We start from the raw sequence: 24971 nt of genomic DNA, 5'->3' as shown, positions 1-24971 counted from the left end.
CCCGGAAGTACAACGTTGCTGGTAGCATAAGCTTTCCTCTTGGCTGCACCTAATAACTCTTTGGCGACACAAATAAAACGCCTACCGAGGGACGCGTCCGGAAGTGTGTTCAATATTTTTACTATCAGCTGTTAATTACAGTATATAGCTTTTTCTTTGGAAACGGTTGACGTGAAAATAAGTAGTGGTGCTTCAGGGATATTGCGATATATGTCCATTGTACCCGGGTTCCGCTTTCGGTCAGTTAGCAGTCGACAGCTAGCTGGATGTTCGTCACCTGACTTGTAGGTTTAATTTTACTGCTGTCAATGGACGCTGAAGGCCCGGTCTGCGACGACTCCGGGAGGAAGCGGAAGGTGCACGGCATGTTGAAGCTCTACTACGGGCTCAACGAAGAAGGGAAGGCCGATGAGAAGCCGCAGTCCCTGGATCCGTGTGACATCAACGGGCCGCATTTTGACCCCGAGGACTACCTCAACAAGGTGAGGGGACGCCTCCTTTCACAATACTGATAATCAACAAGTGCACGATCCCGCCACTCACTGGCCACAACCGCATTCGTAACACTGTCAGAAAAGTCAAAACATGTTTGTTTTAGTGGCAGTTTGCAGTGATGTACATTTCCATATTCGACGGCTTTCGGTGTTCGGAAGTTCTCCTGCAAAGATTATACAGTAGCGCATTTTAGGTTCGTCGTGAAATTTCACCCACGTCCCTAAATCGTTGTGATTATGGCTTTGGATGTGTTGATGTCATCTCAAAGTCAACCGATGCACATTAAATACATTTTCAGCCGGGCGATGAGAATTCATCGACCACTGACCAAAGCAGTTCCGCTTCAATTACATTGTAGGCGTGGCTGACAAGTGACCATTATGTGCCTTTTCTGTTCCAATTCAGCTTCGAAGAGAATGCTCTCTTGCAGAGCTGATGGACCAGGAGACCTGCATGGTCAAGCAGATCCGTTCTTTGGATAGTGACATGCAGACACTGGTCTACGAAAACTACAACAAATTCATATCGGCTACAGGTGAGGGAATGGACCTTCGACTTCAAATTACCGTTGGAAAGCTTTGTCCACTCGAGGATAAAACCCAACCATCTGCTCTTTTCTTTTTGCAGACACCATAAGGAAGATGAAGAATGATTTCAAAAAGATGGAGGATGAAATGGACTGTCTCTCCGCTAACATGGCGGCAATCACTGATTTTAGTGCTCGCATCAGCGGTACCCTTGAAGACCAGCATGCGCAGATTACCAAACTCTCAGGTAAGACACCGGAACTTTGTCATTTGGTTGAGCGGGTGGCGCTATGCTTACGTGTTGTTTTTTGTTGTCCCGCTGTCTTTCCGTCTTCCTTAGGGGTTCACGCTTTGTTAAGGAAGTTGCAGTTTCTGTTTGAACTGCCTGCCAGATTAAACAAGTGCTTAGAGCTGCAGGCCTACGCTCAAGCAGTGAGTTCCCACCGGCGCGCTCGCTGTGTGCTGCAGCAATACAGCCACCTTCCTTCCTTCAAGGGCATCCAGGACGACTGCCATGCCATCATGGAAAAGCTGGCGCAGGAGCTTCGGCAGAAGTTCAGGTCAGTCTTCTGGAGTGGCGAGGCGGCGCGGTGACTGACGAGATTGTGCCGACGGAATAACTGAAACGAGATGTCATGAGGAAAAGAATCAATCCCGCCGTAAGGACACATGTTGTGGCTCAACTCTTAATAATCCAGTGTTTCAATCGGTGAGGAATTAGAGCATGAGATGCGGATTGCATCTAAACCACTCTCGCATCGACCGCCAACGCATCCGCATTGGTGTGGATTTAAAAAAATAAAAAATAAAAAATAAAATGCAGATTAAGGACATTCTTATTCTTCACGTTTTAGTGAAACGTATGAAACTTAATGACACATTGCAGCCTGTTGGAGGAGGTGTGTACATGTCGCAAATGCTCATGAAGGGGTAGAAGATGGCAAAGCACTACTTTTGTCGAAATGAAGCTCCACAACTAATTTCAACATGGTTCCTTGGCAACAATATGCCACAACATGGCAGCAAAGCACTGCTTTTGTCGAAATGAAAATCCTCAACTAATTTCAATGTATTTCCTTGTCACCAATATGCCACGGGATGGCCGCAAAGCACCACCTTTGTCTAAATGAAGCTCCTCAACTTAATTCAGCATAGTTCGCCCCTAAAACCATTACGTGCGTTTTCTGTTTCTTCGCTGTGCTCTTGGCTACATAGTTGAAATGACCCCCTCATTTCGGGTGTCATTCAGAGTTCAATTTCACCATTGTTGTTTGTTGTGACACAAAGTAAGAAATGTGCAGAAGTTGTGATGTGATGATAGAGAGCTGCGTTTTGTTCTGCTCACAGGGACGGCGGCTCGAGTGCCAAAGACCTCTCGGAGTGCGTGGAGCTGCTGTTGCAGTTGGAGGAGCCCGCGGAGGAGCTGTGCGAAAAGTTCCTGAGCCACGCGGGCTCTCGCCTAACGTTGGACCTGCGGAGCCTGGAGGCCGAGATAAGACCGAGCCCGTCCGCGTCAGCCGTGAAGGACGCTCCCGGGCGAAGGCCTTCACCTCGCGCCGCCGCTGGCTCGCCACCTGCCGGCACCCTACCGTCGCCCGCTTCCAACTCCGACATCCTGGAGTTCATCGACAGAGGCTGTAACGAGTTTGTCAGCTGCTTGTGTTTAGTAATTACGTCTTATCAAGAGCTGTTCGTCAACCGCGCTCAGACAGGCGAGCCGGCGTCCAAAAAGATTCCTCAGATGGCCAATAGCAAGCTGCACGCCTTCGTGGATGATCTGGCCGCTCGATATTTCTCACTTGTGGAGCGAAGGATCCAAGAGGAAAAGGGGGTCGCCGACAACTCCCTCTTGGTCCGCGCCCTGGACCGCTTCCACCGCCGACTCCAGGCTGTGGCCAAGCTGCTGCCGGGCTCCTCTGTGCCCAACCGAGGCACTGAGATCGTGATGCGCGCCGCGACCGAGCGAGTCAAGCAGTATCTCGCCGCTCTCCAGAGCTTCTACGTGGACAGCTTGACGGACGTGAGGCGGGCCCTGGCGACGCCTCGCCTCTCGCTGGCTGCTCCGGGGGGCGGGTCTCATTTGGGCGGTCCGGCATCTGGCAGAGATGCTCCGACCGGCCTCCCGGAGCTGCTGTCCTCCCTGTCGGCTTCTATTCTAAATCAGATCAAGTCAGTGTTGGCATCTGTGCATCTGTTCACAGCCAAGGACATCACTTTCTCCAATAAGCCCTACTTTAAGGTGAGCAATCAAGGCCCATTTGATTGTGTCCTTAATGACCAAGATGTGTTGCGTGTTTTGTAATGCGACTTCATCCTTCAGTTCCATGCCTGCACTCAAGTCTGATGCTTTTGTCTTCTTGTAGGGAGAATTCTGCTGCCAGGGCGTCCGCGAGAGCCTGGTTGTGAGTTTCATAAAGTTTGTGTGTCAGTCCTCTCGGCAGTTTTGCGAGAGTGCGGGAGACAAGGGAGGGTCCACCCCGCCGGCCCTCCTCTTGCTCCTTTCTCGACTCTGCCTGGATTATGAAACCTCCGCAATCTCTTACATCCTCACGCTTACCGACGAACAGTTCCTAGCACAGGTCATAGCTTGTCGTCTTGTACTTTTATTGGAAACCTAATCTCATCGTTTCATGTAATTGAACTTCAAGCGAAATGTCTTTTCAGCACCACAGTCCAGTGACGGCCGTCACTGCTCTATGTGCAGAAGCCAGGGAGGCAGCACAGAAACTACTCAACCATTATGTCAAGGTTGTCACTCTTCCTACTGAGGAAACTTGATTTGTTACTGCAATGCAGATAAACTGGCCAAAACATTGGTTTCGTCAGTTCAATCAAAGACACACGTTTGTCTTTCTGGAGATAATCTTGCTGACTTTTTGTTGTCATTGCCATTTTTAATATTGTGATGACAGCAGGGTTTTCGAAGTGCACTGTGTCGTTCTATTGATTGAACTTCATGTTGAGGGCAAAATATTCGAAAATCCCTCTTAACTAACCAATCTGAACATAGAATGGTTATCTTTCAAATCAGACTTGTTGACCACTGAGCTCGTCTAGTCGAGTCTTCGTCTTGTTTGTGAAGCTCCAATAATAAAAAAAAAAAAGGATTATCGCAACTTTACACTTCAATTCTTACAATCTGTCTCTGTGTTCATATTTGCAGGTTCAAGGCCTAATTATTTCCCAGATGCTTCGAAAGAGCGTCGAAACACGAGACTGGGTCAACACTATCGAGCCACGGAATGTCCGTGCGGTGATGAAGAGAGTTGTGGAGGACACCACCTCGATTGACGTGCAGGTGACGTATTTGGCCTTCAAGCAGCGTCCTCGCTTACGTTTAAGCCGGCCGCCTACATCCTCTGTGTCACTCTAGGTGGGTCTTCTGTACGAGGAAGGTGTGAGGAAAGCGCACAGCAGTGATTCAAGCAAAAGGACCTTCTCGGTCTACAGCAGCTCAAGGCAGCAAACTCGCTACGCTGCAAGCTACACGCCAAGGTACGGTCCCGTCATTTGGAGGCCACCAGGGGGACCTCTTGAACATCAAAAGTGAGAAGGACGAAATGTTTGTAGTTTTCAGCACTGCGCAATAGATATTGACTATTTAGAATACCTAAATATCAATGTGTTCTCCTCACTCGGGTCGCGAGTGTGCTGGCGCCTAGCTCATATTTATAGTGATTCCGTTTATTTGCTTTACCTGCTATTTGCTTGTATCGCTGCTACTCTTATATTATTGTAGTCTAGTAAAGTACTTGCGTCCTTGTACTTGGATTCTTTCTGTCACAGAGGCATTAAATCGTTAATAGGGACCGAGCCGTGCCGTGAATGACCCAGAGTAATTGCCTAGACCAAAAGTTTCAACCGTAAATATACCACAAACTACGGTCCTCCTATAAATTAATAAAATAAAAAAAAATGTGCGGCACATGGCGAAGGCTAAAATACTCCCCATCCGTTTGTCTCTCATTCCAGATGTATCGCTTCAGCATACTGTAGTTCCTTCACACCAATGTACTACTTTCCTATTAGACGGGGGCTTAAGTGCCATCCGTGTTTCAGAAATAGCACAAAAATCACTAGAATCTGGTGAATTTGTCAATGGTGAACCACAAACAAGCAGGGGATAATGATGTATCTAATAGTTTGCAGTAGCGTGCTTGAATATCTTCTTCACTCTAATTAGCTAGATGTATGTACTAGTACACGACGGAATGCCGGGAAGTGAATTTGAATAGAATTGTTTCATTTTTGCTTTTCTCTCTGCAGTGCTCCAATGGACACTAATCTGCTGAGCAACATACACAAGCTGTTTTCTGAGCGGATTGACATCTTCAGCTCAGTGGAGTTCAACAAGGTGTGTACGCACGCACGCACGCACACGCACGCAATGGCTCTTACTCTCATTCCTCCTCTGTTTCAGGTTTCTGTGATGACGGGAATCATCAAAATCAGCTTAAAGACATTCCTGGAGTGCGTCCGGCTGCGCACGTTTGGCCGCTACGGGCTGCAGCAAATCCAGGTTGACTGTCACTACTTGCAGATGTACTTGTGGCGCTTCGTGTCTGACGAGAATCTGGTACACTTCCTGCTGGACGAGATCGTGGGAAGCTCCGCCCACCGGTGCCTGGATCCTGCCCCGATGGAGCAAAGCGTCATTGAAGTGATCTGTGAACGAGGTTAAAGCTCCAAGTGCAGCACTAAGTAGCCAACCAGAGCGCGTGCAAAAACCGCTGGGTGTATTTCAGACACTGGAGTCTTCTTTCATTAGGTGTACTGCTAAATGTTAGTTATAGCATGAAGGCATTCATAAAACGTTCGTGACATATTGGTGTATCAATACAGTAAAACTGACGTTGTTGACCAATCCAACCAACTCCCAGGCACTAATAAAACAGTTACTAAGCAGACTACTTAGTCACATACTTCATCTTAGGCTTTTGTAAGATGCGATGGTACTCAAAATACTTACTGTATGTAATGCAGTTAATGAGGAGCAGAGCATTATGTCATGTTTGCATTTATTAGTAGGAATAAAAGCTTGACTTCATCAATGTGGATCCATATACAGTATTTTGTTTGGTCCTGCAATCTGATGACTAAATGAAGGATTGTTTTTTAACGTAACGTCTAACAAGCACATTTCATGAACCACAGTGTCAATTAATCTGCAGTGTTTATGTGCTTTACGCCAGTGTGTTTTATGTCCAGATTACAGTGATTTGATTGCACCATTAAGTTAATACATGATCTATTCTCTATTGATGTTTTGGAGCGCGCAGTATGACTTTTTCTCTGTCCGGCACTGTGGGGCAGCTGACGTCCCCCAAGAATTTTACCTACTGCCTAGCAACAAGAGGATACACTGGATCAGGAAAACTAATCTTTCAAAAAAGACAAATCAACATTTATATAGGAGACATTTGTTGTGTGCACATGACCCCATATATATATACAAATATTTATATTCATATTCAGGTGTTTCACAACATCTTCTGCATGTTGTGGGGGGATTGATGACGCCACCAGACGGGCCGATCCGATTGGACAAAGCCTCTTGTCTGCGCTGTCTTCTGATCCCCGTTCGGAGATGTGATTGGCCGGGCTATCGTTTGGCATGAGGGGGCGTGTCCACAGGGAGGCTTCTCGACTGCAGCACTTTCTCTTGGAAATACATTTTGACCGACTCCACGCAAGTAAGTCATGCAAATTGTTCTTTTTTTTTCCCGCCACCGGTGTCGAGTTCGTTGTTGAATCTAGAAGTTCCAACCAGTCGAACAGTTAATAAGTGGCAGGAATTTGCCACGCGTTTCTGCGTCCGTTTTGAATGAAGCAGTTTCGTTGTAAAACTAAGACCCGATCGATCACTTGGCTGCCTTTTCGTTCTTTGCGTGTAATTATAACAGAACTAACGACAGACTTAACTGTTTTTTTCCTGCTGAAATAAATACTGTATTCTTGACTTGCATAATTACCTCAAACTAAATTTAGCATTGTTAATTTTGGACAGGCAGAATTTGGGATATTGAAGATAGTTCGTGTTTAGATTCAAATGTATATCTCGCTGTATAGCTGCTATCTGAAGTTTGGCCTATTAATGCATAGCCCCGATTGTACACGAGCAATTTCATGTAAGTGTGTAGAATACTGGAGTTGATGTTGTTTGGCTGCAAAAAGTAAAGTCAAAGTTACAAAGTCGGTACTGTAGTTATTATTTAAAAATGATTATTGACGATATAGCCACACGTTACGTTTTCAGGATGATCCTTTCCCATCTTGTTCCTCGTGTTTTCACAGCAGACGAATAATGAGGTCAAAGAGTCGAGCACCAGTTGGCAAATCGGTCCATAACACCGAGAAGGAGTTTGGAGGAACCCTCGGTGAGTCACTCCCACCTGCTCATTGAAACATCGTTTGGTGTTTGCAATGCCATCGACAAGACACCGTACGTGACATAGTACAGCAGTCCCTTGCTTTTCCACACGGCTCGTCCCGCTGACGAGCCGGAGGCCAACATTCTTCTGCCTCCTCACTCTTCTTGATGCAGTCGCTTTTGGATGAGAAACGCACACGGATGCTGTCATTTCCAAAGACGAAAAGACGGACTATTTCGTTTCCAGTGTGTACAGGCTTGCGCTTGTTATTGAGCATGACATCAAAAGAGCGAGTAGCCTGCGTGGGACTTTCTGTTTTTCCCCCCGCGGCGCAAGAACCGAGCGTCACATTCGATCTTCTTTCTCGCAATCGAAACATGCTTTGAATGTGGCGGCTAACAAAAGTGAGCCGCCTGTTCCGGGTGCAATCTGAGACGTGAGAATGAGTTCCAGTCTTTGGTTTCAGAGCCTCACTTGTCAAATACTACTGCGGTGTGCTCGCGTCTGTGTTCTTCCTTCCCCAGGCGCCGTTTGCATTGCCGTCTTTCTTCCGTCGACGGTGCTTTTTCTGATCTGCGTGAGTCGATCTCCCGACGCGGCTCTGCTCCGGTGGCCGCCGCCTTGGCCCTCGCTCGACCAACTCTGGGACCCTTTGGCTCCCCTCCTCCTGCTGAGCTGGATAGCTTTGCATGCTTTCCTTTATTTGCTGCCGTTCGGAAAGGTACAAGTGCGTGAGACAACCAATGAAAAAGTCATCTGTTACTAAGTAGAATGTGATGATCTTGTAATCTGTTTTCTGGGGTTTGTTGGCTTTGTTTTAATAAAAGGTTTCAAAATCAGACACTGGTGACTCAACTCTAGACGTTGTACACGTGTTAGCCACAATATTAACCGTGATTGTACAGTGTCATCAGATCATGTTCATCGCGTTCGTTATCGGGCGCACCGAGAGCTGCTTCGAACATTTGCTCCCTCCTTGTCGCCGAATACGATAACTCACGGGTCCATATCTACTAGAAATGCCTTTCAGTGGGCTGCAGTGAATCGTAGAACGGCAAAAAAACATGTTCGTCAACGTTGGAGCTGGCGAGTGGAGAGAGAGAGATCTTTTTGTGTCATTTGTGAGTGACGTTTATCCGAATGTTTCTGCAGGTCTCTGAGGGAATAGTGTTGAGAGATGGAACCCGCCTCAAGTATCCCATAAACGGTACGCTTTTGTTATATTTGGCCAGCATTTGGATGTTAAGCATCTATCTCTGCTGCCTTTGGGCTGGAGGCCGCGTTTATCTCGGATGAGTTGCCCGTCCATCGCGCATATAATAGACGGCCGTTTTTTGAGTTTTTGGGATGCGGCTGAACGTGAGCACGGCGAGACCATGCCGACTCCCGGAAAGCTCAAAAGGCAAAGAAGCTCGCGTCTCATGTTTCTCCACGCGTCTCTACGATTCTCCAATTCGTGCCGGACCCGCTCGCTTCTTTACATTCGGGCCTGTCACAGATTTGCAACAATGGTTTGGCTTTTGACTGGAGGCCGACAACGTTTGCTTGTTTGTTTCTCTCCCTCAGGCTTCCGTAGCCTGTGCGTCAGTGGCGCATTGCTGGTGTTGCTTGTGCTGCTCGGGGCTCCTCTGGGGCTTCTGTTCAAGCTGATGTTGCCTCTGGCCACGTGCGCAATAGGAGTCTCCTTCGTGCTCTCCGTCTGCCTCTACGTTCGTTCCTTTTGGGCTCCCCCTCACGCTCTTGCTTCGGGGGGCAACACGGGTGAGAACGACGGTTCACCATTAAAAGGAAAAAGCAATCCAACTGCCTGCCGCCGTCGTCGATGTGTACGCGTTTACTGTACGCGTTCAGATGTTCTCTCGGCTAAGCGGTACGGAGCTCAGCTGTCGGGAGCAGCAAAATGTCCTGGGGGGCTTCGGGCGACCAGTGAACGCTCACGCACAACAAGATGACCCCCTGACCCGGGCTGAAATCCAACAGAAGCCACTGTTGGGATTGAACCACTGCTGGCGGAAAATCAAAATGTGCCTTCTTGTAAACATGGAATTAAACCTAGCAAGAAATGCCTGCAGCAGAGATCGATCTGACATTCAGCCAGCGATGTTAAGATATAAATCCAATGAATGAGCTGTATCAAAAATAGCAAATGGCTTTGTTTTTATGAGCAATGTCAGAAAGCTATTCGTTTAACGACACATACGTTTATTATCGTGGTTGTAGGCGGTTTGATATGGGAGATGTTTCTATTACAAATCTTTTTACGATTGCGGCACCATTCCAAACCCTAACCCAAAAACCGAGCAGCGCTTGGATTGTTTCTCTTTAGATCTCGATTGTCATCGAACGTTATGGTTGTCGCGTATTCATATAATATACTTCTTCTCCTTTGCTTAGGAAGTCCTGTGTACGACTTGTTTATTGGACGGGAGCTGAACCCTCGCATAGCTCACTTTGACCTGAAATATTTCTGTGAGCTCAGACCAGGTCTGATTGGCTGGGTGAGTCGAACGAAAGCACTTTTTGCCACTTTTGTCATCATAGTGATACATGACGTGACAAAAATAAGACAACACTTCCGAACTTCCTTTTCTTGTTCGGCATACAGTCTGTATCGTACTTGTGTGCAACCGGGTGTCCTCTGACCGTTCTTTGAGATGACTGCCAACAGGTGGCAATGTTGTTCAACATTTAAAACCACTAGTAAGGTTTATTTCTGTCTTGATTTTATTTTTTGTTTGCTTTGCCACCGACTGAATCATCATTGTATTCTTCTTTCCCGCTGACCTGAGGCATTTGATAGGCGAATGTTTTAAAGTATCGCATCACATTTTGTCCACGAATTTCAAATAAGCATCCCCAAAAAGTTCAGTATCCGCGTTTGTCCGGACACACAAGTACTGTATGTCGTTCTACCTTTTCTTATCGTAATTTCTTGCGTTCACAGTGGAAACATGGCTTTGAGTGTGTTGTGTAGGAGAGGACACGATCACCTCCCACCAGCTCTGTGTGTGTGTGGGAGGCTTTGCTTGAATGTCTGACAGTATTTCTTTTCCTTGCCCGATGGAAATACTTTTCCCAGACGATAAAATCTGTTGATCTTCACAACACAGTATGTCACATCTCTAAAGTGACCAGTGAATTCGGTGAATTGATGCGATATTTGCTCCCTCTTAATTCGGCCATTAGCTTCATATCAGACAGTAACATTGTGTCACCTACACTGTCATGTCAAATGTCAAAAAGAAGCTTCTTGTTTTCTTCAATGAAAGGCGGGAAGTCAGAAGCACATGACACAAACATAAGCGTGACATGGAACAGATGGAACATCAATATGTGATATTGTTTGGTCCAGGAGAGAGTCACATGCGCTTCATGTAAGAATCGCAAGATGGAGATGATCAGATTTAGCTTGTTGAAATCTGGCACGGGACAATGCGGTGATGGCGGGCAATCGCAAAGGCGCCATGTTCCTCCTCGCCTCGAAAGGACACACGGACGACGCAGACGTGAGAAAAGCGGTGACGTTCGCGTGAGGTCGTTCTTGCTTTCTTCTTTGGCCATTGAGCTGATCAAGATCAAGATCTTTGTGGAGTGCTCTAAAATTCCAAGTGATTTGAAATCAGGGCGTAGATGAAGAAATGATAAAAGATGCACTTTTTGTGTGTTAGGAGAGTCAACCACACATTCAAGTGCCCTCACGCTTTCACTCCTCACACGACTCGCAACAGATTATTTCGACGATTGCAATGGCAAACGGTCGAGTCTGCACCAAGTACCGAAACGCCACTGTTGTCAACAACCGCGTGGTCGACTCGTACTGTATCGAGAGTTACGGTTTTTCCTACAAATTTGGAGCAGCTTCAAAAGGAAAGTAGTAAAAACCTTGGTTCTTACGACGGTCAACTGTAATTACAATCAATGTTTAACAATCCATTTTTTTTTACAAATACATTTTTTTGCTCGATATTTGATGTTCTAAACGTGACGAACAGGATGTCTTTAACTCTACTTATTGCGCGATAGCAAATGTCTGCTGCGTGCCCAACATCCAACGAGAAATACAGAAAATGTCGAATGTTTGCTGAACCAAGTGATGCGGAATGATGAAATAGTGGAACGTGAATGTGTCCCCATCATTTCCATTTCTTTCAGGTGGTCATAAACTTTGGTATGCTGATGCGAGAAGTGGAACTTCGAGGCTCCGCCTCACTCGCCATGGTCCTGGTCAACAGTTTTCAGTTGCTGTATGTGGCCGACGCTCTGTGGAATGAGGTGGGATGTCGACCGCGAAGCGCTTCGAATACGACGCGTTGGTTTAGCCCGCGACTGTTTTCAGCCTCGTCCATTGTGTCGGTCCTAACAGGAGGCGGTTTTGACCACGATGGACATTGTGCGTGACGGTTTTGGCTTCATGCTGGTTTTTGGCGACCTGACCTGGGTTCCCTTCACGTACGGCCTGCAGGCGGCCTTTCTGGTCGAGCATCCTCAAGCCCTAAGTCCGCTGGGAGTCGCAGCTATCGTAACTTTAAACGGTAACCGCATTTTAATTCTCAGTTTGACAATATACCCTATTGTCTTTTCCATTCTTAAAATACGACTTATCCTTCTTAGGCATTGGATATTACATTTTCCGAAAGTCCAACTCACAGAAGAATCAATTCAGGAGAAACCCCACACATCCGAGTGTTGCAAGTCAGTACTGATGACTTTTTAGGAATTGAATCAATCAAAAAGCTTGCTTATTCGTGGAAAGAGTGTTTTTTGTTTCTTCTTCTCAGTCTGGGTTAAAAACTAATATGACATGTCAAGGGCGTCTGCCGCTGAGAATGTGAAAAGGCAATTGGTCGAAGTGCTTCTCATCTGCATTGCCCTCGGCTCGTCTCAGGGCTGGAGACCATCGCCACGGCAACAGGGAAGCGTTTGCTGGTGTCCGGTTGGTGGGGTCTCGTCCGTCATCCCAATTACTTGGGGGATCTCCTCATGGCCTTGGCTTGGTCTCTGCCGTGCGGTGAGAAGGCATCATCTCACACGTGCACGTTTACATTTGACGCCGGCTTTCCGTCCGACTGGACGGCGGCTGATGTTGCCGCCGCTTCCCCATTCGCAATTGACTTGACAATACACGTCGCATTACTCGTTCAACTTAATCGGTTTAATGGTTATCTTCTGGCTCAAGAAGAAAGTTGTTTCTTTTTCAACTTTTGTTTTTCCAAAAGCATTCATATTCCTCGCACATGATCTTTTGTACCATTCGAAAGGTGCCAACTATAATCTGGAGAAATTTACTACATTGACTATGACTGGATTGAGAAGGAGTATCAAGGATTTTGGTTTTGTCAACAACAACAACAACAACAAAAACAACAACATTGATAGATAGATAGATATAGACAGTCAATAGCTATACATCCATTGTTCAAGCAGAGCCCACAGAATTGACGAGTTTCATTCCGTTAATACGTTTCGCCCGTCCTTACGATTCATCGTAAAAGTTTCATAGTGTTGACACGTAGTCCCACTCTCAGTGATGGATCGTTTTCAGTCGAGCAGTTTGCGAGCCGCATCCGTTCTCTTCCGTCCTCCTTTTCTCAGCCAAATTGTCGCTAGACGCACGGAAGGTCCGGTCTCATTGTTCCAGTCGAGCTCGCGTCGAAATGGAGGCTGCCGGTCCTTGTCGCGCGAACGTGACGTGACTCATTGTTTAGCTGCGTTTGTAACTGAGAAGTACAAAAGTTGAGGAGAAAGACGTATGAATAGCACAATGGACAAAACAAACTAAATTGGAAGTCGGATGGAAGACAGGAAATAAAAGCCGCTTTTTTTAGTGTCAGTGTGGGAAACGGTGACAGCTGGAATGCAGCAGTTGACAACGATAATGATCCTCATCCCCTCATCTCTAGCGTCTGCTTCTTTTGGGTAGGATCCTCCCATCTTCTGCCGTACTTCTATGTGATCTATTTCACCGTCTTGCTGATTCACCGCGAGGCCCGCGACGAGAGACACTGTCGAGCCAAATATGGGCTTGCGTGGGACGCGTACTGTCGACGTGTCCCCTACAGGATCCTCCCTTTTATTTACTGAGGACTAAGGGCCACAGGCGGACCACAAGCAAACTATCCCGTGGCGCCGTCGTAACACATTCGCGCATGAACGCGCCGACTGAAAGAAACCTTCGGGGGGAACCGATGAGCTGAGTCTGTCTGTCTGTCTGTCTGTCACCTGTATTAGAATATAGGCCAAGTGGACCACCGAGTCCAAAAAGAAGCCTCCCTTGCTGTTGTTTGCTTTTCTTTTTATGAACCTATTTTGTCTCGTTCTGATCCAAATGATGTTCTCTCAGCATTCGTGCCAACGCTGTAGCGGGCTCCCATTGTTGACAAACAGACTTGTATTTCCTTCCTTTCTCGTTTCGAACCTCAAAACAGCGTCTGCGAGCAAACCGCCGGTGGAGCGCGACTGCCCGAGAGAACCGAAAGTCCTAAGCATTTGTTGAACCGTGAACGGGCAGTTGTATCCTTCCGGAAACCCTTTTTCTATTTCCAGACGTCCGCATTTGATTCGAAACAATCGATTCGGTTTGCAAATAGGATTTCTGCAAATGGAGGTGAGAGTGCGCTCTGTTGATGGGCACCTTCATTTGTCACCTCCCCGCGCCCACTTAAGTACACTTTGCCTCTTGCTTCGCCCACACCGCACTCAAGCTCTTTTTTGCCTTGTTTTTCATACGCAAAGTGCTAATGACAAACATGCTCGGTGGTTGTAGAAACGGTTCATAAAGTAGAACACGTGCATGCTCAATGCACGACAGTGTAGTGACCGCGAGCCCTTTTTTGGCAGAGCCTTTGCTAAATAATATTCTTCACATTTGGAAACAGCAGATTCAGACTCGCACTTGAATTTGCTAGAAACGGTACGTTTTCAGTTGATTGAAGTGAAAAGCATGATATTCCTTTTTTGTTGAAAACTCACTTTTTTTTTTTTTTTCATAATCAATGTTTCATTATTGTCATTGGTGTTTTTGTTCAGTCACAATTTAAATATCCCAAAGTACAGTTGGATCTTATGTGTTGTGTCTGCAGAGCCCGAATAACATGCAATGTCCTACAGTGTCTTGTGTAATGACGAATTAGCGATTCACTGTGTGCGCGCCCATGTGTATGCCAGTCTTACCGTTTCAAGCCCTGCACTTGTAGCCAGTTTCCATGGCGACATGTCTGTGAGCGCACAGACGTAGGAAGAGAGGGGAAAGGCGTTGAGACGGTTATGGCAGAGCGGAGGGTGATGAAAAAGGAACGAGTGTGAAAAACATGTGCATATCTATATATCTATATCTATACCTACACACACACTGCCAGACATAAGGTGCAGGTGATCTTGAATTGTATTTTTTCTGTGTATTGAGTGAAAGGGGTGTGAGTCAACAGGAATGTATAATATAATTTTGTCTCCATGGTGACAGTGGAGAATGATATGTCCTTTTCGCTCAGAAGAAAATGGCAGCTCGGTGCCTCATTGCTGCTTTGATTTCTGTCCAACCGCTATTATGACATGAAGCATTTTTGGCCCAATTTTTTTTTTAGAGTAGACACAAATTACGTTTACACAGCAAAGCTTTTTTTTTTTTTTTTATATATAAAAGTATGGAAATGATGGGGAATCAACATTAATCATATCTTGCTGTGTTTAACTTAAGGATCAGGTGCCCACAGTGCATTATAAAATGAACCCATAAGGCAGTCACTGTATTACTTTAATTGAAAATGAAATATTTCAAAAGAAAAAAGGGGGGAAATAGATTTTTTTTTTTTTTTTTTTTTTCATTTAGTTGATTTCAAGACCCAAACTTCAGACTTGAACCTTTTTTAAGTTTGTCAACTAGGAAACCTGACTTTGTCACGCAGATGAGCTCTTGTCACACGACCTGGATTAACAATCCAATTCATTTGAAAGATAGGTATATGAAACGTGGCTGCGTGTGTGTCCTTCCCTCACATGTCCGTTCCTCTGATCATTTATATTTGCAAGTTCTTGGCCCAATGTCAGCTCTGCAAAGGCTGCGCACGTTGGCCTCGAAAAGACGGCAAATAAGCCAGTTTGGGGGAGCCTATGAATACATATGAATTGCTTCTTTATGAACTGTACATCAGAGTGTAACCTGATGGATCCGAACTGGCTACGTGTTACACAGTGATCAGAAATTATATAAAAGATGCTTACAAATGGATATGCTTGAAATGCCTCAAACGTTTGTTTAGCGATTCCATCCATAAGTGTCGACACATAGAGACAGCCAACCAAATTGCATTTCTCCGTCTGTCCTCGTGTGCTTGGTTTGGATTGTCCTCACGTACGTAGCGTTATTCGACGTAAAGTGACTCGCTGGACACAACATTAAGTACGCCTGCACAACAACACAATTTCCCTTAATGTTCGTGTCAAAACAGAATAGTAATAGGTTGGTTTTGATAAACCTGCGGCATTGAAAATGATCCTCAATATTGTGGCCGAGATGATTGTTTATGTTTGTGTCTTCGGGGGGGCGCGAACCGTGGTCCCATTCTGGGACAACTGGGCTCGAGCTGCAGGCTTCCGGCCGGGCTGGCTCCAGACGTCGACGTTCCGAAAATCCAAATTGCCGCGAACGAGGAGATCCCATACGTTCTGGACTCAAATAGCTGAAAGCTTCTGCAAATCTCTCAGAACTTGTTTTCTTTTTCTTTTTCTTTTTGTAACCCCTTCCTTTCTGGTTTCTAGTTTCTTTCTATTCCTTTCCTGATGTCATTATTGAATTCCCTTCATTCGATTTGACGAACTTCTTGTTATTCCCATGGAAGGTTTCCAGCTGAAAAGATGAGCATTTCTCAAGTTAGCGCTATTCTGCAGCGGCGACACCGAAAGAGGATGTCGGAATAACGCATGTCAACAATCTATGTCATCAAGTATGTTCTATATAAAAATGCTTCTGGTCTCATCACTGTATTGCAAACATCTTCATTTCACTTTAACCCGCATAGATTTTGCAAGCATTTTGTACAGCTCGTATGGCTCTTTGTTTACCTTCGGTTTGACTGTATATTAGCTCGTGGTATGAACAACAAAAACATTTGCAGTATACCGTACGTCAACGAGAACATTCTGTGTCCGTTCTTGGACTACGTTCTGTAATATGTCAACTGAATGAATGTGGAGTCAATAAGAATCAAATCAGTAAGTCGAATGATTGTTGTAGATGGTAACATAGCCAATGTTTATTTGGATTATTTGCAAATGACTTCATGTATTCCAGTGGTAGGCTTTAATCCTAGTATTGCTGTCCATTCAAAATGTGCTTTTCAAACACTTTTACACAAAGTCTATGTTGAACATTGTGGTGTGAATGTTTCCTGTTTTTGTTCCCAATATTTTCCACAGGCTGCAGTACTCATGACACGTTTTCCTAAGTAGCAACAGCAGACATGTTATCGACACTTATTCATGAATGACACCTTTTTACCAGGCTCCTAAATGGCAGAAATTCCTACTGCTGTTCAAATCACAATGGAATCGTCACTTCTCGACAAATAAGTCCCGCACGTGAGAGCGAGGGCGGACGAGCGAAGGCTTGGCCACCAAGCGAGCGACGACTTCACGTTTCCGAAATGACTCGTTACGTATCGCCGCCGTCGCTCGTGTCCCGCTCAATTATTACACGCACATTAACACTGTCATCGAACCTTTTACATTGCTAGTTACTTTTTAATTGCTTGTCATACATGAAATGACACTGTGCTAAAATAGCTAGACGCTAGATGCTAAGACGTAAACTTAACTGGAAATAAGGCCGTTTCTGTACACGAAGAAAAAGTTGTTTTTCTTTATTTTGATTTTGTGAAGTTTGTTTTGTTTATCTTTTTTAAGAAAAGCATTGTACCACGATTCGGTATTTCTTGAAGAAAGTGAAAACCGAGACACAGCATGTCGCCTTAGCATTGAAGTGAGAAGGGAGAGTATTTCGCAAGCGTCTTCATTGCTTTTCAGCGAATCCCCGTTTTTCATATACAATCTTTTGGCGGGGGGAAAATGTCTCCAGCCTTCACCGTGAAGGACGTCCTTACAGCAAAGAATACGCTTCAAGTTGAATTGCCAGCATGGAGACTTCAACCTTGGTTTTTTGGGGGGCCAAAGCTTTCCCTCCATCTTGATTGAAAGTGTTACGTCCCTGTCTGCATTATTTTTTTTAGTTCTTCTCCCTTTTACAATGAAGTGCACCCACAACACAGCAGAAAAACAATGCTTGAATATTAGATGCGTCTCTCAAAGTACAGACAAATGATTGGTGTTCCAGCCCATGTTGAATGTTCGGGGAGTCACAGTGAATAAAGAGACCGGATCAGTACGAGCAGCACGGGATTGCTCCAGCCCTTCAAAGTCCTCGTCGGGATTTGTAACGAGGCGTAAAAGGCAACGCAAACACCTTTTCCACCATCGGCTTCACTTCCGTCCTCCGTTCGCAGCGGTCGGTGTTTGTAATAAAGCGATAAAAATGGATCGGAGGCAACAGCTTTACATTCACAATGGCACTCAGATTGTTGTTGTTGTCGTCGTCGTTTTTCACTTTCATCTTCCGAGGTGGGATCGTGGGAAAGCCAAATCGCTGATGGAAAGGAAAGCTTACACGGACGGGACGAGCTGATGTCGTTCTTTCCTTTTCGATGGGATGTCTGTTAGAAGCTCACCAGGGCGTAGACCATGCTTGATCAACAAATAGATCATGTGACAAAGATGAAGAAACACAAAGAGACGGTTAATATCCTTTGTTTTGTTTCGTTCCGAATGTAAGGCTGCATTTACACTGACGCATTTACACAAGTGGGACAATCCCAGTTTTCTTTTGCCATTTATCCCTGTTCGGAACGACGTCCGTCACGCCAGTTGCGTAGCAACCCCGCTTCTGCGTGAGTCTCTTCCGCCAATTCCTTCACAGTGGGCCAGGTTACGCAAATGCAGACGAAACGGTCGCAAAGCGGATGAGGGGAAGTGAGTGGGAACGGGGCGCTGTCGCGGCTTCGATTCGTATTATTTTGTCGAAACTCCGTCGTCCCCAAACGGGAGGGATAGTTGGTGTGTGGGTGAGCGTCTCCCGCACACCAACTATCCCTCCCGTGCCAATGCATCACGGGAGCGTACCGTCGACCGGACGCCCTGTGAGATCCGGGTCCAGGTTCAGTCATCAGGCCAGGTCTGGGAGCATGTGCAAAGAGCCGAGGTGACGCCCGCTTATGAGCGTTTCACAGCGCTGTCGTCTTTTAAGTCGGCGTTATATAAGTTACTCGTTTGATATAAATGGCACCTTTTTGACGAAACTTCTGTACCGATCCAGGATTTGTAGCTTATGCAAACATTTTATTGGGGGGGGGGGGGACAAAAAGCAAGACTGGGAGCACCATGACTCAAATGACTTAGACCTTCGCATTTGGATTGAAATATCCAGAACACCAAACACGGTGGTTCGGGAGACTCCATCACTCCCCGTGATGAGCACAGTCGCCAGAAGAGCGGAGGTCGCTACCGAGCGAAGTGAACCTGTCTTCCATTTCCGGACGCGAAGGCTGGGCTGGGCTGGGCTGGGAGCAATGTCTAAAAATAGCCGAATTGTCATCTTGAACCAGGACACTGGCAATCCAGAGACATGTTCTCCAGGCCAACAACAAGGGCACCCGTTGCTTATGCATCACAGCGTCGCGTAGCTCACGTTCACACCGATGGACAATTTAGACTCGAGTCTTCAGTTGTTTTTGGAATGTGGGAGAAAGCCGGAGTACGCTCGGAAGAAATGCAAACATTTCAAAATGGGGAGAATGTGCCAACTCCATGCAGGAAAGCCAAAGCTGAGATTTGCCGACGTGCTAACGTCTCTCTCGCTGCGCTGCTCTCATGTCAATAATAATAATTCACGCCGGCAGCATAAACGCAGCCTTCGGAGCATTGGAAGGGTTCGAGAGTTCAAAGTTCAAAGTACCTGTAGAGATAATAGAAGAAAGAGAGCAGATAGAAGCCCAGCTTACACCACGACTCCTTCTGGCAGTAGTTGAGGATGTCAGCGTTCATCACGCTTACGGGATCGTACATGACCTCTGACCCATCGGCCGGTCGGTGGAAAAACCTGGGAAGAAGGCAGACGGCGGATAAGAGGTAATGGAAGACCTCCGTTCGGGGACCGTGCGGGTCGTACCTCCACAGGTGGTAGAAGAGAAGCGGGATGTTTAGGCCGAGCGTCACCCACTCGCCGGCGCACATGAACATGAGGCAAAAGAGCCCATGGATGGAATACTCGGGCACCACCAACTAAAAGCCACACTGGATTTAGTCAACATTATCAAAACAAGCACGTCCACCATTTAGAGTTGGTTTTTTGGTCAAATTCAGGTGTTCAGGTTTGGAATTATGCAAATCCAATCGCTGACTTCCGTTTGTGTTTGCCAGATGGTATTGTGTGGCGTTAGCGATGCCGTTTATTGTTGGCTCCAAACAACAACGTGCCGGAACTGCCCGCTACCAGAACGGGTCCCTATGTAGAATGCACATTCTAATTGTAGCTTTGCATTCAAATGTGTCTTACGCATAACGTTCTGTTGGTGATTTAACTCATTTGCTCGTGGAAAATGGACTTGCCTTTCCCAAAGCTCTTGAATTGGATTTTTATGACGATCGAAATGGCGTCCTCTGTGTGGCAGCTGTGTCAGATGGGGGGGGGGTTTCTTTTCTTCTGTAAAATGTGAAGAAAAATCCCCACATGCGTATGTAAGAATTCTGAATTCTTCTTGTGTGGGTGTGGAGCGAAGCAGTGAAGGTGGCTCCACGTGAAATGGAGAGTGTGTCGTGGCGCTCCCAACGGCGGGCGAGACAAACGAGGCCCCCCCCCCCCCCCCCCCCCCCCGGTGTCGTTAGGTGAAAAGCTGAAATGACTCACTCTGCGGAGAAGGTTGCAGATCCGCTCGATATTGAGAATCCTCTCCCTCTGTGGATTGGACAGAAATACAAAGACCGTCTCCTTTTACATTTCTACATTTTGTTTTTGGACTTTCAATGCTTTATATGGTCGCCCTATTTTGGGGGGTTAAAGACATTCAAACACACTCGTACTGTAATTGAAAGCAAAAATGATGCGTCTTTCTTTTTCTGTCGGTAGAATGTTTTCATTTTGTTTCACGGCAGTGTTGTCGAATGGCAGGAAAAGGATAATACTCGGACTGTCCGATTTCTTGTCCGAGCTGCTGGCACCGGGTGGAGACGCGCTGGAGGCCACTGGAATTCAAAGAAGGTTTGGTGGTCTAGCTAGCGCTGATGGTTTTCAGGACGGAGGATTTGGAAGAGCACCACAAGCGGAAAGAAATGAAGTTTGAAGTGATGGAATTGGAAGTGTGAGTGGAAGACGAACAAAGCTATTACAGAGTAAAGAAATCTAGCGTTCCAATCATTTTGGGGAAAACAGCAACTGCATAAAAGTCATTGCTTTATTATGATTTCGCTCGACCCAAGCGCGTGTGAATTGAATGCGTCTGCTCAATGCACAGATGAAAGGGGTTTTGTTATGGGCGGTAAGGCATGACTCCTTCTTGTGACCTGGTCCAAGTCAGCCCTTCGATCATTCAGAAGCTCCAAAATTGCATTTCTCTAAAGACTATATGTCACGATCCTTTTTGTCTTTGGCACCAAAGTGTGTGCTGCCTTTTAGAGGAAGTATTTGAAGAAGAAGAAGAATTGTGCCGCTAACTTGTACTTCTTTTGACAACAACTCTTTCCTCTCGCTATGTAGTGCCTTGTCTTTGTTTTGTGTTGCCCGCAGAAATGTTTCTTTTTCTCCGGCCGTTGTCACGAAGGGCTTCCCTCGGCTGCGAACGTCATCCGTTTTGCAATTGAGCGGCAGCATCACGGACATGGCGGCGTAGACTTTCGCTTTAAGCTTGCACGAGTTGCGCTCTTTTTAAAAGACGAAAGCAGAATACTGGCGTGAAAGATATTGACTTTGATTCATACGTTGGCGATACTGTACACTCCGTTTTTTCCTATTTAGTTTTGATGTGGTAGTTGCGGATGTGCACGTGTGCGCGTGCGCGCACACGCACTCCCTCCGCCTGATTTCACAGTTTCCTCTTCACTCTCACTTTGCAGCTTCACGTTGTTGCTCGAACATTCGCTCACAATTGATGACAACTTGCAACGTGTACAATTGCAGTCATCGCTGTTTTCAAATGCACCATTTTGCCCTGAGTTGGGTGCAAATTGCCAATGGGGACTCCGGCGGAAGCGTTCCTTGGACAGTGCAATGGAAACTTGTGTTAATAGCGGCCCCGTTTGCCTCCATTCATTGAATTCAGCGAACTTGTGAGCCAAATCTGCATTCCGATGAGAGTCCAATCCAAATGTTTCGTACCGCCGTGTTTAACGACAAACAATTTGATGAGCGTTCTGAATGAAACAAAGCATTTTAGGAGTCTGAATCTCTCAGGTGGCTCCGAGGAACTGTGACGTGAACATATCGTGCGAATAATGTTTCCGACACTCGGAGGTGGCTTTTGCACGTGTGCGCGTGCGCGTGCGACAGGCGTCTCTTACCGCTCTGGTGGGGTTGCTTTGGTCGATGGGGTTTTTGAAGTCTGTGCGCAGTTCATCGAACGCAATAATCTGGAGAGAAAGGAAAATCCCAAACCTTTAGACCGCAGCGCCGAACACATGCACATGCTGTCAGTTTGGGTTCATCGCTCGGACGGGACGGCGACGCTTTGTTAGCAGTTGATTCGCTTCACATTTAAACCCTGAATTCGACTTCAAGGAAACAAATGTCCACGTCAGAAGCGCTTGTGTCTCGCTGACAAAATGCGACTCGACTCAAAGTCTTAAGTTGAAACCCAACGGTGACAAATCTCAACTTTTTCTTTCCCTTCCTCAAGGCATCCTTTCTTTTCGCCACATTCAATCTCTTCCCTGTGCACGAGCACATCCACATTTTGGAAAAAAAAACCTTCCAGAAAATTCTGCCTTTGCACGGATGATACTCGTTTTGAAGAGGGGTACTTGTCTTATCTTACCATATTATGTTCAACTAAACTCAACTTTATTACGCAGATTTCTAATATTGGCAAAATATTGGAAACCCCACTAAGAGCTACAACATAATTCCACAAATGATGTTTGAGACGACTGTCATTAGCCCTTTGTAACAATAGTAATAGTAATAGTAATGACCCTTTTATTCCAACCGGCTCCGTCGCGGAGAGCCCTTAAATCCCCTTGAATGGCTGGGCACCGTCGAAAATGTACAGATAGCACGCAAAGTCAGCGTTTCCGTGCTGGGAGTTCATGGTTTGTCCACACGTGTTTCCATAGCAACAGGGCAAAGCCCTCAGCGGGCTCCACGGTTACTATCGGAGTGATTGGCTGCGGGCGCAATTCAATCGGGCTATTCTCGTGCTGTGCGTGGGGGAGATGGCGGGGGGCGTGGATCTGGATCAGAATCAGGCTTCGCGAAGCCTTTCGATCACACGCTCGTCGATGGGCCGCTGTGCTTCCTTTTGCGCTTTCTCACGTGTCGCTCGCTCGCTTAGCAGTCATTTGCGGTCTCCTGTTTTCGGCGTCACCGATGGTGCGGCGGGCCAGGGTGGGTTCTGGGTTCGGTTCCCGCTCGGTGCCGCGTGCGTCTATATGTGCCCTGCGACTGACTGCCGACCGGTTCAGGGTTCCAAATCCTAATCAAGTGACATTTAGTTTGGTGTCAAACGTGAACCACACATGAGATCACAACACGCGCTCTTCAATCTTGAGGAAGTTACGGCCTTTTCTCATGTGTCATGAATATTTGGATTTTCATTCGTATTTGGATCACAGCCGTGCCGTGCCGTGCCGTGCCGGGCCGTGCCGTGCCGGGCTGCCGCTTCCAAATGCGTCGATGACCGCCGGTCCGCGAAAGGGACCGAAACCAGGTGTAAGCGCCTTACCTTCTGTTTATTGTTATTCGGTTTGTTGCCATACAAGCTACGTATTTTGGAGGACTGTGTGAAATGGTTGTTCTTTCATTTTGTTAAAGGGATGTACTGTAACACGCGCACCAAAAAAAAAGTGTTGCAAGACTAAGAGGTTGTTGTGAGGGATTGTGAAAAATATTTGGAGGACACAGTCAAGCACTTTCAAATGGTCGAGAAATAATATGTTCAAGCTCATGCAGCGTTTGCCATGTTTGCAAACATGCATGTCTTTCACGCCGCCGCTGTGAGCTTCCTAACTACGCATGCTGCTGCAAAAATCCAAAGTGGGACCTTCATACGGTGCTTGCTTATCATTTGTCTGATTACACGCGCACACTTTCAGTGCTTCGGGAACTGCGGTGTTTGAACAAGATCAATGTTTGCTGCGAGGAATTTGGAATTTCAAAGCACCTGGCCAGCGTGAGATGGACGTACGGTACGTACCGCGCCTGTTGCGCGCGCGCGCCCCGTGCCCAGCGTGAATCCGCTTCCGAGTGTACGGTGCCGCACTCACCTGCCAGATGACGAAGAAGATGAGGGCGGCGCACAGCACCAAGGTGAGCATGTAGCAGAAGGCCGCGAAGGTGAACGCCATGGCGGTGCCAGCCAGCCTGACGAGACGGGACGGGACGAGAGAGACAAAGGGAAAGCCCCTTCGCCCCTCTCTCTCTCTTTCTCTCTGGGTCTGCGGCCCCCCTCGGGAGAGATTTTTGTCAGATGGCTCACGTTCGGCGACGATCAATAACAAGAAGTGGCCGCACTCATTCTCGGACTTGTGTTGAGAAACGCTTCCTAGTTTGGATGAAGAATAAATGAACGGACCCCGACCGGACTTGAAGCGACAAAGTGTCTCCGAGAGACACGACGACAGCAGCACAAGCGCAGGATTCTCGTCGTTGACAACGATCGTCATGCGCCACTTGAGCGCTTTTCCTCGGATGGCTTTCAGTCCAACCTGTTGCTTCCGACCACTCGCTCCTAATGGCAGGCGTGCGCCCAACTGTTGCCAACTGCCTACGCAAGCGGTCGCTTGATGCGGAAATGGCGGCGAGTCCCTTCGTGGATCATCGCGCGGCGCGCAGAAAGGAGGAGTTTCAGCCTGCGATTGCGCGAACCCAATCGCAAATCGTGTCGGCGTCGCGCGTCTGAGTCGAACGAACGTTTGGAGCCGAGAATAGCGGCGTCTGCCACGGAACGCAACGTTCCGCTCGGTCAATTTGGGTCGACGGCATGTCAGAAGTGTGTGCCGGGCATCCCTGACCCTGACCCTAAAGCCGAACGCGTCTCCGCGCACGGACACTCGAAGGACTTCAATTCTCCAGTATCACGTAAACGAGAGAACGCATCTACGCATCTGTGCCCATTTGGAGGTGCCCAAAATTCAATTCTCCACATCAGACGTCTTCAATTATTCGCCCCCAAACCACCCCCCACCCCACCCCACCCCTCCTCCTCCTCCTCCTCCTCCTCTGTTCGATGCTAGAAAGCGGCGACGGAGGCTTTTCGTCCGTCTTTTCTGACACGACCTGTCCGTCTGCTTTCTTTGCCTGGAAGAGATGAATTTCTGTCATGCTCAA

General features: G+C 46.9%; 3 protein-coding genes across 13 annotated transcripts; 2 read left to right on the top strand and 1 right to left on the bottom strand.

Annotated features, from left to right (window-relative positions):
* The first annotated feature begins 6 nt into the window (after positions 1 to 6).
* vps51 (VPS51 subunit of GARP complex) lies at positions 7 to 6073 on the top strand. Of its 3 annotated transcripts, XM_061752707.1 has the most exons (11): positions 24 to 482; positions 901 to 1030; positions 1123 to 1269; positions 1363 to 1582; positions 2370 to 3261; positions 3386 to 3601; positions 3687 to 3770; positions 4186 to 4320; positions 4396 to 4517; positions 5289 to 5376; positions 5443 to 6073. In XM_061752707.1, exons 1-11 carry the CDS (start codon positions 309 to 311, stop codon positions 5701 to 5703), a joined length of 2469 nt encoding a protein of 822 aa, XP_061608691.1. In that variant the 5' UTR covers positions 24 to 308; the 3' UTR covers positions 5704 to 6073. The 3 variants fall into 3 exon arrangements, 2 of the variants coding, with proteins under 2 accessions (XP_061608692.1, XP_061608691.1); XR_009785271.1 differs by lacking the exon at positions 5443 to 6073 and having other exon boundaries at positions 7 to 482; positions 3695 to 3770; positions 5289 to 5305; XM_061752708.1 differs by lacking the exons at positions 3386 to 3601; positions 3687 to 3770 and having other exon boundaries at positions 23 to 482.
* A 151-nt stretch (positions 6074 to 6224) lies between these two features.
* tm7sf2 (transmembrane 7 superfamily member 2) lies at positions 6225 to 16364 on the top strand. Of its 8 annotated transcripts, XM_061752714.1 has the most exons (11): positions 6225 to 6715; positions 7317 to 7399; positions 7918 to 8114; positions 8546 to 8600; positions 8960 to 9154; positions 9788 to 9891; positions 11546 to 11665; positions 11757 to 11925; positions 12005 to 12085; positions 12279 to 12401; positions 13314 to 16364. In XM_061752714.1, the coding sequence occupies exons 2-11, from the start codon at positions 7327 to 7329 to the stop codon at positions 13472 to 13474; spliced, it is 1278 nt and encodes a 425-aa protein (XP_061608698.1). In that variant the 5' UTR covers positions 6225 to 6715; positions 7317 to 7326; the 3' UTR covers positions 13475 to 16364. The 8 variants fall into 8 exon arrangements, 7 of the variants coding, with proteins under 7 accessions (XP_061608698.1, XP_061608697.1, XP_061608700.1 ...); XR_009785272.1 differs by having other exon boundaries at positions 7317 to 8114; positions 12203 to 12401; positions 13314 to 13337; XM_061752713.1 differs by having other exon boundaries at positions 7317 to 8114.
* Positions 16365 to 16625: 261 nt separating this feature from the next.
* On the bottom strand, positions 16626 to 24846 carry cnih2 (cornichon family AMPA receptor auxiliary protein 2). Of its 2 annotated transcripts, XM_061752719.1 has the most exons (6): positions 23909 to 24842; positions 21989 to 22057; positions 20343 to 20390; positions 19605 to 19717; positions 19392 to 19535; positions 16626 to 18124 (listed from the first exon to the last, which is right to left on the bottom strand). In XM_061752719.1, exons 1-6 carry the CDS (start codon positions 24305 to 24307, stop codon positions 18097 to 18099), a joined length of 801 nt encoding a protein of 266 aa, XP_061608703.1. In that variant the 5' UTR covers positions 24308 to 24842; the 3' UTR covers positions 16626 to 18096. The 2 variants fall into 2 exon arrangements, with proteins under 2 accessions (XP_061608703.1, XP_061608702.1); XM_061752718.1 differs by having other exon boundaries at positions 19392 to 19717; positions 23909 to 24846.
* Between the last annotated feature and the right edge of the window lie 125 nt (positions 24847 to 24971).

Source organism: Phyllopteryx taeniolatus, chromosome 17, assembly GCF_024500385.1.
Source record: "Phyllopteryx taeniolatus isolate TA_2022b chromosome 17, UOR_Ptae_1.2, whole genome shotgun sequence".
Taxonomy (NCBI): Eukaryota; Metazoa; Chordata; class Actinopteri; order Syngnathiformes; family Syngnathidae; genus Phyllopteryx; species Phyllopteryx taeniolatus.
Note: the sequence above shows the minus strand (reverse complement) of the source record. Positions and strands in the feature narration are given on the sequence as shown.

What these genes read in the sequence shown, in the direction of transcription:
- vps51 (XM_061752707.1), top strand. Translation starts at nt 309, where the DNA reads ATGGACGCTGAAGGCCCGGTCTGCGACGACTCCGGGAGGAAGCGGAAG. An exon ending in ACGAACAGTTCCTAGCACAG is followed by an intron (nt 3,602 to 3,686) that starts GTCATAGCTTGT and finishes ATGTCTTTTCAG; the next exon opens with CACCACAGTCCAGTGACGGC. An exon ending in GCTGCAAGCTACACGCCAAG is followed by an intron (nt 4,518 to 5,288) that starts GTACGGTCCCGT and finishes TTCTCTCTGCAG; the next exon opens with TGCTCCAATGGACACTAATC.
- tm7sf2 (XM_061752710.1), top strand. Translation starts at nt 7,836, where the DNA reads ATGAGTTCCAGTCTTTGGTTTCAGAGCCTCACTTGTCAAATACTACTG. An exon ending in CCTCAAGTATCCCATAAACG is followed by an intron (nt 8,601 to 8,959) that starts GTACGCTTTTGT and finishes TCTCTCCCTCAG; the next exon opens with GCTTCCGTAGCCTGTGCGTC. An exon ending in CCGACGCTCTGTGGAATGAG is followed by an intron (nt 11,666 to 11,756) that starts GTGGGATGTCGA and finishes CGGTCCTAACAG; the next exon opens with GAGGCGGTTTTGACCACGAT.
- cnih2 (XM_061752718.1), bottom strand. Translation starts at nt 24,307, where the DNA reads ATGACGATCGTTGTCAACGACGAGAATCCTGCGCTTGTGCTGCTGTCG. An exon ending in TCTTCTTCGTCATCTGGCAG is followed by an intron (nt 22,058 to 23,908) that starts GTGAGTGCGGCA and finishes CTTTCTCTCCAG; the next exon opens with ATTATTGCGTTCGATGAACT. An exon ending in TTCTTCTATTATCTCTACAG is followed by an intron (nt 18,125 to 19,391) that starts GTACTTTGAACT and finishes TTGTTGATCAAG; the next exon opens with CATGGTCTACGCCCTGGTGA.